Source organism: Prionailurus viverrinus, chromosome D1, assembly GCF_022837055.1.
Source record: "Prionailurus viverrinus isolate Anna chromosome D1, UM_Priviv_1.0, whole genome shotgun sequence".
Classification (NCBI taxonomy): Eukaryota; Metazoa; Chordata; class Mammalia; order Carnivora; family Felidae; genus Prionailurus; species Prionailurus viverrinus.
Window position 1 is genome coordinate 105,780,354 of NC_062570.1, and position 13,625 is coordinate 105,793,978.

The following is a 13,625-nucleotide window of genomic DNA, read 5'->3' on the forward strand; positions in this document are numbered from 1 at the left end:
GAGAGGGTCGGGGTCTCCGGCCCGAGCCCCGAGGCCGCTGCGCTTGGCGGGCGGGCGGGCTGCGCGGGTGCTCGGCCCCGGTCGCAGCCCGGAGTAGTCCCGCCCCCGGGGACCGGGCACCTTTGCCGGGTCGCACGCTGGCGCCGCAGCCTGGGGGCGGTACCTTGTTGCTGCTCTAAGTGCTGCGGCAGCCTCGACAAGCCAGTCGGAGGGCCAGCCGTCAGCGGCTGCCAGGCCAACGTTGGGGGGGCGATTCGCGCCGGGTCGGGCGGGCGTGGGGGACTTGGGGGCGCTGTCGGGGGCGGCCCTGCCGCGGAGGGACCCCAGGGGCCGGGGAGCCACCCCGCTCTCTGCGCACCCCCGCCCTGCCCCTGCCGCGGGGCCCCGCACCCTCTCTCGAGGAGGGGGAGTGGCGCAGGAATCCCGTCGGGCCGGATTCCTCACCGCAGGGACAGCAGCTGGCCTCGGAATTTGGCCCCCGGCGGCGGCGGGGCTGGGGGGGAGAAGCGTCTGGCCACAGCCTCCCGGGACCCAGAAGATCTTCCAAAGTTGCCTTCCCCTTTCTCCTTCCTTCTCTCGCTCTGCCCCGGTACCGGGACCGGACAAGGTCACACGGAGGGCCCCCAGTGGGGTTCCACCGACCTCTGGGCGGCTTCTTCAGGCCGGCTGGGGGTGGGGGCTGCCAGCTTCCTTGCTTCTAGGTCGGTGGGGACAGGGCTAGGGGCCCGCGGGCTGGGGATGGGAGGCCCTCCCAGCAGGAAGAAGCCAGACCCTGGGCTGGGAGAATGACAAGTGGGGTTGGCACAGCAGTGGCCACAGCATCCCGGGTCAGCGCGGTCACTCACTCCCACCTGTGACCCTGGATCTCAGCTCACCCATCTGCACAGGGCATCCCTGGATCCTGCTGGTCTTCTACACAGAAAGGAGAGCCATCCCAAAGCCACCTGGCACCAGTCCAGCCTCAGAGCCCAGGGCTGACTGGGGAGACAGGAGCCCAGTAGGCTGCAGAGTCTGAACCAAGGTTTCTGGACCTCTAGCCCAGAAGCCTCCTCTCCGTGGTATGACTTTCATCATACGTAGGATCTCTTAAACAATGCATTTATTGTGTTACAAAAGTAATGCACGCAAGGCGCACACACACACACACACACACACACACACAACACAAAAACCACAGGGCAGGTTTGCACCAAATTTGGAAAGTGAGTTTGAAAGGTCTGCTCTAAAACCCAGGCTCTGGGGGCACCTGGGTGGCTCAGTCGGTTAAGTATCTGACCTCTGATTTCAGCTCAGGTCGTGATCTCATGGCTCATGGGATGGAGCCCATGTCGGGCTTGGCACTCAAAGTGTGGAGCCTGCTTGGGATTCTCTCTCCCTCTCTCTCTGCCCCTCCTCCACTCTCTCTCTTTCTCTCTCTCAAAGTAAACAAACTTAAGAAACCCCACCCCCACAGGCTCTGGGGACACAGCACGTGCTCTGGGAGGGCCCTAGGGAATCACTTCCCATCGCTGGATGGCCACTGCCCAGGTTCTCCCACAGGGATCTCAGGAGGGCTTTACCAGCCCGGAGGACCTCAGATTTCGATTTCTGCTGTCAGCTCTAAATAAGGACAACCAGATTCTCACAGAGACAGGTGGCCGGGCTCGAAAGACGTTCTTCGCGCTATGCCCCTTCCTTCCCACGGTCACCTGTGAACAGCAAAATGATCTTGTACGGGATGTTTTGCATGTGGGATACAAGCATCGGTTTGTTCAGTGTAAGGCCCATATTGCCAGAGTTCCCGCGGGCTTTGCTCTCCTGGTGGCACCTGGGATGGGTTGCTACAGGTGCATCCTTCCTGACCACAGGTGATTATGGCCTCCCCCAGCCTCTGGGAATCCAGCTAACAATCCGTAGAAGAACACAGCTGCCCTTTGCGGGGCCCTGACTCCGTGGCCAGGCCTTTCTCTGCCCGCATCAGTGACACTCCCCACCCCCACACCCCTGCAATAATGCTCTAGGGTAGGAACAATTATCTTCATCTGGCTTAGAGGGGTAGGCGACTTGTCCAAGGCCACACTGTGAGTGGAGGCACAAGATGCAAAGACAGGTTTTTACCCTTAATGCTATACTCAGGGTCCCTGCAAATGGAGGATGGCGGGAGGGAGGGCCTGTCCCATCCGCCAGACACGTGGGCATTCAAGTCACCTGCTTTCCTTAAACCCTCTGGGACCTAAGCCCTGCCTGTGGCCTTCATTCACTGAGGCTGGGCGCATGGCAGGAGGCCACCAAGGAAGACCACACTCGCTCTCAGTGCTCAGGGGCCTCCAGGAAGCTGCCAGGCCTGCCCAGTCTCGAGCTAGCTGGCAGAGCATCCTGGGGTGGGGTCCAACCCAGGTACTCCGTGAAGGGGCCCCGCTCTGTCACTCTGCTGGCGGGGGCTGAAACCCAATCGTGAGCATGTAGGATTTCAGCCTGTTGGCCTGTGGGTACTCACATCAATATTTTAAGGCTCAGAAATGAAAGGGAGCCTGGTCCTGGGGGCAGCCAGGGAGGGGGCGGTGAGCCCAGCCCAGCCGGCCCTCCAGGGAACCCCCACTGCGCCAAGCTTCTGCGGCTTCCTGGGCCAAAGGTGCTTTTGGTGCCGACAGCCAAGGCTCCCCTGTATTCAGAGGAAGTCCTGGTGGGTCCCCGGGTTCTGCCCTTCCTAGCTGCCTGCTGGAGATGGAAGTGTTAATTACACTCACTTCATTGCTAGTTCCGAAAGCTCAAAAATGCCGCATACAGGTAAAGGACACAGCGTAGGGCCTGCTCCTATCAAGTGCTTGACAAACGGTCCCTCCATTTCCAGGGAGGCAGATTCAGAAAGCCCCTCCTCGGAACAGGCCTTGTGGTTGCACTTGGTGGCAGGGCGGTGGCCCGTGGGACCCTGGTCTGCCTAGTGGCCCTGGGGACTCCCCTGGCCAGTCCCTCAGGCCAGAGGGATCAGTCTGCGGGAACGCCTGGGACTGGACAGGGGCCTCGCGATCTACTGTCTCCCCGAATCCCTATTGCTCCTAAGGCCGACCACCCACACCCTCTTTGTCTGCTCTCGGAATTCAGCATCAATCAGAGCTTTTGGAGATTTTTTCTTCCTTTTTTTTTTTTTTCTTTTTTTAAGATTTTATTTTGGGGGCACCTGGTGGCTCCGTTGGTTGAGCGTCCGACTCTTGATTTCAGCTCAGGTCGTGAACTCACGGTTCGTGAGATCAAGCCCCACGTCGGGCTCTGGGCAGAAATAACTTGACTGTCTACAATCAGGGCCTGCTGGTCAAGATCTCTCCTGGAAGTCCCATGTGGGGAGGAGACTGACAATACACAATAAACAAACGGGGATGAGGGGAGAGGCACAGTGTGGCAGTGGGGGGGACAGTGTTGCTATTGTTTATTGGACCGGGAGCCAGGCGTAGCCGTTTTCCTCATTAACCCGTGCGGCCAAGCCTTATGACTGGTGCACTGAAGGCACTTGATAAAAATGGAAAATGAACCCTTCCTACCACCTTCAACCCGGTCACGTTTCACTTCTGTCCGATACACGGACATGTGGGCTCAACATCTTTTTTTTTTTTTTTTTTTGAGTAAACTCAATGCCCAGCGTGGGGCTTGAACCCCGAGATCGAGAGGTACACGCCGCACCAACTGAGCCAGCCGGGCGCCCCTCGGACTCAGCAACTTTGATACCCCAGTCCAGGTGCCGGACAATCATTCAGGTCGTTTCCAGCCTTTTCCAATTACGGATGGTGAGGCAGTGGACAGTTCGACGATGCATGGGGGCTTCATGCTTTGCATGACTGCTTGGGAGAAAGTCTTGGGAATGGGGTTGCTAGGTCAAGGGTCATGAGCAGATTTATCACTCTGGGTTTCTCCTTGTGCATCGTGATGGGTCTGGCACTTTTCTTGAGTGCCTACTGCACGCCAGACCCCGTCTTCACTATGCATCCTCACAGGTGACTCTGGGAAGCGGACTGCCTGGAAAATGCCTTCTCAACCCTCTAAAGCCTTGCTCAAGAGGCAAGGCTGGGGAGGCTTCCCCTACTTGTATGGCAGAATTAGTCTTTAGCGTTACTCTAGGCCAAGCTTCCTCAGTCTCCCCTCCGGTAGTTTTGCCCCAGCCCTGAGGGTGGGCCCTGAGTGGCCAAACGAAGGATGAGCTAATGAGAGCTACATTCAGGACTTTAGCTTGTCTGCAGGGGAGGGAAGTTTTATATCCTCTTGGAAGTAATGCTCTTTCTTCACACAAAGGAGCGGGGACACCTGCCCTTGCCTCTCTCTCATCTTAGCCGAGGGACCTCAGCTGAAACACGCAGACCCTGCAGGACTCAGTCTCCACATCTATAAACGGAAGCAATAACAGATAAAACTTTTCCAACACCTTTAATAAGGCATCCTTTCCCTCCCACAGGGAACGGCAGTCCCCTAAAGGCGCCTGTGGGTTCTAACAGCTCAAACCAGCAGACGCCAGGGTTATTTCAAACAACAGAGACCCAACCCTTACTTCTAACGCCCTTTCCTCCCCGCCAGGTTTCTGGCATTCCTGAGATTACTAGGCGGGTGCCAGGGGACAGGGGGACAAAAGGTCTGTCACCTGGGTAGGCCATGGACACGGTCCCACCCCTGCAGTGGTTATTTTTAGACAAAGTCCTTGGCTACTTTATCTAAATGGCCTGCCTGAAGACCTTGAATTTTCAGCTTTTCAAACATCCAATGGGACTCCCACCCTGCTTCCCTTCTAAAACGCCCAGGCTACTCCCAGGTCCTCAGTTCAGTGCACAGGCCCACCTCTACAGCTGTCTTGTCAAAGCCCCCTTTTCATTATAATACTTTTGTTCAAAAAGTCCACTTTTGGGGCGCCTGGGTGGCGCAGTCGGTTAAGCGTCCGACTTCAGCCAGGTCACGATCTCGCGGTCCGTGAGTTCGAGCCCCGCGTCGGGCTCTGGGCTGATGGCTCAGAGCCTGGAGCCTGTTTCCGATTCTGTGTCTCCCTCTCTCTCTGCCCCTCCCCCGTTCATGCTCTGTCTCTCTCTGTCCCAAAAATAAATAAACGTTGAAAAAAAAAAAAAAAAAAAAAGTCCACTTTTCTTGGAGCAAGTTCAGCCAAGCACACACGATCTAAAAAGAGATGTTTGCTTCTGGCCGACTGTGAAATCCCACACAGAAGCCATTTTCTGTAATCCAGGCGCTTAATTTCCTAAGCAGCCTGGGAAACCTCTTGTCCCAGCTCACGTCCCGTAAAATAGGATCTGTAATTTTTATATTTATCTGTAACCCCCTACCAGAAAGGATCGGGGCCACGGGCTCAAACAGGAGTGAGGGGCAGAGGCCGGGGTGGCCAACTGGAGAAGGGGCCCTCGTCCCCGTCCGCGGGCAAAGGTGCGTTAGTCACGGTCACGCGGCTGCCTCCTGCGCGGGGGCGGGCGGGGCGCGTCCACAAAGCCAGCAGCCCCGTGGCACTCACCTTTGGCCAGTGATCCGCGTGGCTGCGGCGGCCCCGCTGCGGGATGCCGCCCCGCCTGCCCCGAGCCTTCAGTGCCCGGCGTCCTCAGCACCAAGGACAGGGAAACTGAGGCTGCGGGAGGGACACCCCCCCCCCCCCGGAGGGCGGGGTCCCTTGTTCAGCCTTGAGCCAATCGCCTCTGCCCTGTTTTCGGACCCGGGGAAAATAATTCCTCCGGCTCTGGGTTGTTCGGAACGCGGCCGCGCCTCGCAAGGAGCCGAGCCGGCGCTGGGAAATGTTATAAAAACACACCCACGGAGCAGCAGAGAGAGGTGCCTTGCCCCAAGGTCATGCAAAAAGAGAAGCCAGCCTGCAGGCACTAGCTTCCTGCCTGCACCCTGCCAGGCCCCGGCTTCAGATGTCCTGGGGTTCCCAGGGGTCCGAGCAAAGTTTCGGCTCCCAGAGCCAAGCCCGGGCTGCCCGAGGCTCGGGGGCCGGAGGCTCCCACCGGGCCCCCGCGCCGCTCTCCGGGCGCCCCCGCACCTCAATTGCTGCTCTCCAACCCGGCGACCCCCGGCTCCGGCTCGACGCCCCCGCCCCCCGCGCCGGCCCCGCCCCCCGCGCCGGCAGCGCCCGGGGCGGGGGGCGGTGCCGCAGCCAATAGGGAGGTGGCGTGGAGAGGGCGGTGGCGGCTGTGAGGCCAATCGGCGGCGGCCGGCGGCCAATCAGCGGCGGGCTCGAGGGCGGGCTGTGACGCGGGCGGCGCTCCTCGTGCGGCGGCGGTATAGGAGCGCGCGCCGCGGCCAGCGGGGCCCGCCGAGCGTCTCAGCCGCCGCCGCCGCCGCCGCTCGCTCGCTCGCTCGCTCGCTCCCTCCGCGCCGCCGCCCCGCGCCCGCCCGGCGCGCCCCCAACCGCCGCTCCCGCCCCCGGCCGGCCGGTCAGCGAGCCGCCGAGCGGCCTCCGCGCCCGGCCTCCGTGAGGGGGGCGCCCGGCCGGACCCTGAGCCTCGCTCTCTCGCGCTGCGGCCGTCCGCGCCTCCTCGGCCGCCTGCCCGGCATGAAGACCAAGTTCTGCAACGGGGGCGAGGCGGAGCCCTCGCCGCTCGGGCTGCTCCTGAGCTGCGGCGGCGGCGGCGGCGGCAGCGCGGCCCCGGCGCCCGGCGTGGGGCAGCAGCGCGACGCCGCCAGCGACCTCGAGCCCAAGCAGCTGGGCGGCCCGCAGCCGCCGCTCGCGCTGCCGCCGCCGCCGCCGCCGCCGCCGCTGCCGCTGCCGCCGCCGCCGCCGCCGCCGCCGCCGCCGGCCGACGAGCAGCCCGAGCCTCGGACGCGGCGCAGGGCCTATCTGTGGTGCAAGGAGTTCCTGCCCGGCGCCTGGCGGGGCCTTCGCGAGGACCAGTTCCACATCAGTGTCATCAGGTCGGTGGCGGCGCCCCGCCGGGGGTGGGCGCGCAGGGCGGACGCGGGGGGGAGCCGCTGGCCGGGGCGGGGGCGGACCCCGTGGGAAACCCAAGCCCCCCCCCCCCCCAGACCTGCCAGAAGACCGGCTGTTGAACGGATCCCGGTTCCGTGCGAAGACAGGTCTCCTCCGAGCAGAACAATACCGTTGAATCATCACAAAGTGCGTTTTGTGCAGAAGCTCATGAAACCTTGCCGGGGGAGGCCCTCCCTCTGGGGGTTCAGGGCCTTGAGTGAGGGGGGATGTTGTGAGTGGCTTTGAAAGAAGACCCTTGGTAACTTCACTGCGAGTTCCTCGCGTCCGCGATTGGCTCCCCGCCCCCGAAATGCACTTGTTCGTGTCCTGGGGGTAACAGCTGCTCGTTCCCCGCCAACGCTGCTCAGACGTAGGGGTGTCTTCGTGGTCCGAGTTTAGGAGGTGTGGCTCCAGGAATGACGAGTAGCGAGGTGGAAAGGGCCTCCCCTTTTCTTAAGCTAAAAATATGTAGCCATGTATTTAAATGACCGAAGACATGTCCGCGTGTGTTTATTCAGACGCAAGAGGAAAAGGGGCTGCCTTGATTTTGGGGGCCACTCTGGTCCCAGGAGATGACCGTTTAACGTTTAGCGTGGGACCTATTTATTTATTTAAAAAAAAATTTTTTTTAATGTTTATTTACTTTTGAGACAGAGAGAGACAGAGCATGAATGGGGGAGGGTCAGAGAGAGGGGGGCAGGGGGGTCCGAAGCCGGCTCTGCACCCGACAGCAGTGAGCTGGACGCGGGGCTCGAACTCACGAACCTCGAGGCGGTGCCCTGAGCCACCCAGGCGCCCCTAGGCCTTTAAAAGTGCATCTCTTTCTCTGCCCGTTTTCTTTTAGCTGCTTGACTAGGCAGAGTGTAGTATCTGGAAACTGGCCGCCTGCCACTGATAATCCCCAACTCCAGTTTTAGTCATTTGATTCCTTTTCTGCGCCCAGTCTCGCAGCAGAGCTTCACTTCCTTGTTGTGCCTCTGGCCCCTCTCACGGATTTGCTTACGAGCAGTAGGAGCCAAAGGTGGGAATCAAAGGAGTTTGCCCAGTGAAAGGTTTTTTATGTTTTCATTTTACTTATTAAAAAATTTTTTTAATGTTTATTTATTTTTGAGGGAGACAGACAGAGTGTGAACAGGGAGGTGCAGAGAGAGAGGGAGACACAGAATCCGAAGCAGGCTCCAGTCTCTGAGCCGTCAGCCCAGAGCCCGACGCGGGGCTCGAACTCACAGACCGCGAGATGGTGACCTGAGCCGAAGTCGGACGCTCAACCGACTGAGCCGCCCAGGCGCCCCTACAACGACAGTTTTAAGCAAAACACAACAGCTTAACCGGCCAGTGACACTCCCCTGAAAGGGCCCACAAGGGAACGTCTTAAGGCTGGATCCCGGGTGTCCGAACATCCTCACAGGCAACAGGCAAGAGCACTGGGGCAGGAGTGGGGTGCCGGAGACCCAGTCTCTCCGACTCTGACATCAGCGAGTAGCCACTGCCCTCCAGCCCCTCTAGGTTTCTCGTTTATACAGACTGATGATTACATGGCCTGGGATGATCTCTATCACCCTTTTCTTTGAGAATTTTCAGGCCTACCTGAATGTGATAGTTTTGGAGACACTTTCATTTAAAAAATGAATAGGGGCACCTGGGCGGCTCAGTCGGTTAAGCGGCCGACTTCGGCTCAGGCCGTGATCTCGCGGTTTGTGAGTTTGAGCCCCGCGTGGGGCTCTGTGCTGACAGCTCAGAGCCTGGAGCCCGCTTCGGATTCTGTGTCCCCTCTCTCTCTGCTCATGTTCTCTCTCTCTCCTTCAAAAATAGATAAACATTGGGGCGCCTGGGTGGCTCAGTCGGTTGAGCGTCCGACTTCGGCTCAGGTCACGATCTCGCGGTCCATGAGTTCGAGCCCCGCGTCAAGCTCTGGGCCGATGGCTCGGAGCCTGGAGCCTGTTTCCGATTCTGTGTCTCCCTCTCTCTCTGCCCCTCCCCCGTTCATGCTCTGTCTCTCTCTGTCCCAAAAATAAATAAATGTTAAAAAAAAAAATTTAAAAAAAAAAAAAAACAAAAATAGATAAACATTAAAAAAAAAATTAGTAACTGTTACTGTAAGAGCATTGAAGATGTTTTCTTTTCTCCAGGAATTGGTACTCGCGGAAGTAGTCTTGGAAGCTCTCCTTTCTGTTTAGAGGACCTTTTAAAACTATGGTATACATTGCCTCTTAGTTCTGTTTTCTGCAATAGAATGTAATTATGGAATGGGTTTAATGAGAAAAGAGGTGATTTAGCACATGGGAAGTGGGTGATGCCTAGCTTTAAAAAGGGGCAAAAGAGGTGGGCGCCTGGGTGGCTCAGTTTGTTACACATCTGACTTTGGCTCAGGTCATGAGCTCTTGGTTCTTGAACTTGAGCCCCGTTTCGGGTGAGCTCTGCTTCTCCCTCCCTCCCTCCCTCCCTCCCTCCCTCCCTCCCTCCCTTCCTTCCTCCCTCTCTCCCTCTCCCTCCCTCTCCCTCCCCCCTGCCGCCTCCTCCTGTCTCCCCCCTCCCCCACTCTCTCCCCCTCCCCCACTCTTTCCCCCCTCCCCCTGCTCCTTGTGTGATTCTGTCTCTCTGTCCCTCGCTCACTTGTGCCCTCTCTCTCTCTCTCTCTCTCTCTCTCAAAATAAGGTGGGGGGGGGGCAAAAGAGGCAGTTCAGAGCAAGGAAAGGGATTCCTCTGGGTCGAAATCCAGTGGCCCTCCACAGGCAGGTGGCACTTCCTGTGTCTCTGGCTATCGTGTTATTGACACTTCACAATCTTTCAGCTTTTTACTGGTGCTGGTCTGTCCGCAGGGGTTTATCAGACCTCACTACCTCAACTCAGTCCGGCTAGTCTGTCCCACGTTTAACCCTTTTGCTCCTTCCCGCCCTGGCATATGCTTTTGCTGCTTTCTGCCTTGGAGTTGAAACAGCAGCTGGCCAGAGCTGCAGGACCACTGCCACCTTTGCACTCCCCCGGAGGCCCCTCCTCTGCCTGCAGTGACAGCTGAGACCTGGCGAGCCGCTTTTGCCTTTTGCGTTCACACCTGCTGTCTCCTCTGCTGTTTCTGAAGCCAGGAGTCCAGGCCTGCGCCCTTGCTTAGACCCTGTACCAGGAGGCACCTGTGGATGTCCTTGCACTTTGGGTCCCCCCCACCCCCATCCATTCTATATCTTGTTGCCCGGTATTTCTCAAATATTGTTATTCTTGTTTAAAAAAATCAAAAAAAATTTTTTTAATGTTTATTTATTATTTTTGAGAGAGACAGAGCACAAGTGGGGAGGGGCAGAGAGAGAGAGGGAGACACAGAATCCGAAGCAGGCTCCGGGCTCCGAGCTGTCGGCACAGAGCCCGACACGGGGCTCAAACCCACGAACTATGAGGTCATGACCTGAGCCAGAGTCAGAGGCTCAACTGATTGAGCCACCCAGGCGCCCCTGTTCCTTTAGCTTTAAAAGTTTACTGTGGCTTCCTGTAGCTGGAGATTAAAATCCAAACTTGTTGGCGTGCTTTCAGCTTGGGCCCCTGCCTCCCTTTTTAGAGTGGTTCTTTCTTGTTGTTGTTGCTATTGTTTAAAAATCGCTCTCCCCCCTTGCCAGCAACAAGGAACAGGGAGCTAGTTACACTGGACCCTGCGTTTCCTGAATGAGCTTTGTGTTTTCAGTCTCCAGGCCTTTCTTTGCGCCTCTACTCTGCTTGGCAGCCTGGTGTCTGCTTCTAAACTTCCTCTTTCGAGGCCTGGCTTAGGGAGAAACAGAATTAATTTCTTCCCTGTTTGTTTGTCCTCCATAGCACTTCATATACATACACACCTTCACGGCAACAGCACTTACCACATCTGTGTGTTTATTCTTTGACTCCCATGTTAGATTGAATTAATTCCTAGAGGGCATTTCCTGTTCATCCTCATGTCTCCAGCAGTGGAATAGTGCCTGACTCGTGGTAGGCACTGGATTTTAGCTTAAATTGGCCTCTTCACTATCCTTTTAATGTGATTGATGGCAGGGGTCTCTGTAATCAGACTGTTGTTTGCCTGAGTCCTTTAGCAGTGGTATAGGGAAAGAAAAGAATTACCATAACATAGGGGTGCCTGGGTGGCTCAGGCGGTTAAGCGTCTGACTTCAGCTCAGGTCATGATCCCACGGATCGTGGGTTCGAGCCCCAAGTTGGGCTCAGTGCTGACAGCTCAGACCCTGGATCCTGCTTCAGATTCTGTGTCTTGCTCTCTGCACCTCCCTGCTCGCACTCTGTCTCTCTCCCTTTCAAAGATAAATAAACGTTTAAAAAAATTACCATAACATAGAAATTGTCATTAATAAACTGACCACTCAAAAATTTTGTCCATGCCCAACTGTCGCAGCTGAACACTAACTTTTGTCCAGGCCCATCAAATCAAGTGTTTGTTATTATCACTCTCGTTGCTGATTGATAAAAGTCACAGTCAGTTGTGAAATGAAATTGCAGATCTCTGCAAGATTTCCTGAAGTTTGCTGGAAGAAACGCTTGAGAGCTGTTAAAGTTTCACACATACCTGTTGACACAATATATCCCACAGACCCACTAACAGTTGAAAATTGATGGGGAGCATGATACCATGAGCCCTTCACAATAGAATCATTTAAACATCAAAAGAGAGAGAAGCCCTTGAAAAGACTGGCCAAGTCCGTAGATGTATTTACAGAATGATGCAATACAAGTCAAACAGGGAGTGAATTATGGTTTATGGTGTCATCGTTAACTTTTTGGTAAAATTATGCCAAAATTCCCTACCTAATTTCCTTTTTATGTGCACGGTTGCATTATAACTTATGTTATAAATAACTTTTAGTTTCATTTTCCAAGACGTTTCATTTACATTTTGTTTTTACTGTTTACTGTGAAAATTTGGTCCCTTAAGGGGTCTTACTTTTTTAAAAAAATTAATAAACTTGGAGCATAGGACTGGCTTAGTGGAGCATGTGACTCTTGATCTTGGGGTCGTGAGTTCGAACCCCACATTGGGCATAGAGCTTACTTAGAAAAAATACACTTAATTTTTTTTAGAACAGTTTTAGTTCACAGCCAAACTGAGCAGAAAGCACAGAGAGTTCCTGTACACCCCAGTCCCCCACCCCACCAAAACCTCCATCACTGTTGACCTCGCCCCCCGCCCCCCACACCAGAGTGGTACATTTGTTAAAATCCGTGAACCTACATCAACACGTCCCCGTCACTCAAAGTCCATGATTTACTTCACGCTAAGGTTCACTTCCAGTGTTGTGCATTCTGTGGGTTTGGAGAAACGTATGATGACGCATTTCCACCATTGTAGCAACCTGCAGAGTAGCGTCTGTGCCCTGAAAGTCCTCTGTCCTCTGCCTGTTTATTTACCCCTCTCTCCTCCCAACCCCTTTTCTCAGATGTCGTATGATGGGAAGCACGAAGCATGTAGCCTTTTCGATTGGCTTCTTTCACTTAACAGCCTGCATTTAAAAGTCTCCTTCGTGGCTTGATAGCGTGTGTCGTTTCAGTACTGAACACTATTTCATCCGCATGGACTACGGTCTGTCCGTTTACCTACTGCGGGACACCTTGGTTGCCTCTAAGTTTCAGCAGTTAGGAAGAAAGCTGCTGTAAGTATCCATGTGCGGCTTTCTGTGCGGACATAAGCTTTCTCCTCTTTTGAGTAAATATGAAGGGGTGCGGTTGCTAGCTCGAGGGGTAAGAGCATGTTTCGTTTTGTTAAGATACTGCTGGTCTGGGGCGCCTGGGTGGCTCAGTCGGTTAAGCGTCTGACTTCAGCTCAGGTCACGATCTCACAGCTTGTGAGTTTGAGCCCCGCGTCGGGCTGTGTGCTGACAGCGCAGAGCCTGGGGGCCTGTTTCGGATTCTGTGTCTCCCCCTCTCTCTGCCCTTCCCCTGTTCATGCTCTCTCTCTGTCTCAAAAATAAATAAAAACATTAAAAAAAAAAAAAAAAAAAAGATACTGCTGGTCTGATCTCCAGGGCTGCTGCCAGCTGTGAGCGAGAGCTCCTGTCGCTCTGCACCCTTGCCCGCATTCGGGGTCAGTGGTCTAGATTTGGGCCACTCTAATAGGTGTGAGCTGGTGTCTTGTGGTTTTAATTTGCAATTCCCTGAGGACATGTGATGTATATGCTTTCTTGTCCTCTGCCTGTCTTCTTTGGTGAGGCGTGCGTTTAGGGTTTTTGCCCATTTTTTAAGTTGAGCTGTTTATTTCCTTATTGTCGTGATCAAAGGGTTCTTTGTATCTTTTGGCCGATAGTCATTTACCCAGTGTGTCTTTTGCAGGTATTTTCTTCCAGTTTGTGGTTGTCGTCTTATTTTCTTGAATGACGTCTTTTGCGGAGAAGTTTTAAATTTTAATGAAGTCGAGCTTATCAATTATTTCTTTCCTGGATCATGCCTTTGGTGTGGTATCTAAGATGTAATCACCGTAACAGGGTTGTTTAGGTGATTTCCTGTTATAGTCTGGTTTGTCGTTTTGCAGTTTACGTTTACATCTAGGATCCATTTTGTGTTACCTTTGGGGAAGGATGTAAGGTCTGTGTCTAGATTTCATTTTTTAAATGTGAATGTCTAGTCATTCCAGCACCATTTGTTAAGACTGTCCTTTCCCTACTAAATTGCCTTTGCTCTTTGTCAAGATCAGTGGACTGGATTTATGTGGATCTATTTCTGGGCTGTGCAATCTGTTCCA

General features: G+C 55.1%; 1 protein-coding gene across 13 annotated transcripts in view; it reads left to right on the forward strand.

Annotated features, from left to right (window-relative positions):
• The first annotated feature begins 6,343 nt into the window (after nucleotides 1-6,343).
• CHKA (choline kinase alpha) overlaps nucleotides 6,344-13,625 on the forward strand; it is a 61,731-nt gene continuing 54,449 nt past the window's right edge. For 8 of the 13 annotated variants that reach the window (XR_007156192.1, XR_007156193.1, XR_007156191.1 and 5 more), the window contains exon 1: nucleotides 6,344-6,867. Coding sequence is in view for 8 of the 13 variants with exons in the window: in XM_047877397.1 (XP_047733353.1) it covers nucleotides 6,509-6,867 (359 nt within the window). In the remaining 5 variants the exon portion in view is untranslated. Of the gene's footprint in view, nucleotides 6,868-6,989; nucleotides 7,070-10,766; nucleotides 10,773-12,361; nucleotides 12,541-13,625 lie in introns of those variants that run through there. The other 5 variants (XM_047877401.1, XM_047877402.1, XM_047877407.1 and 2 more) reach the window with 5 other exon arrangements.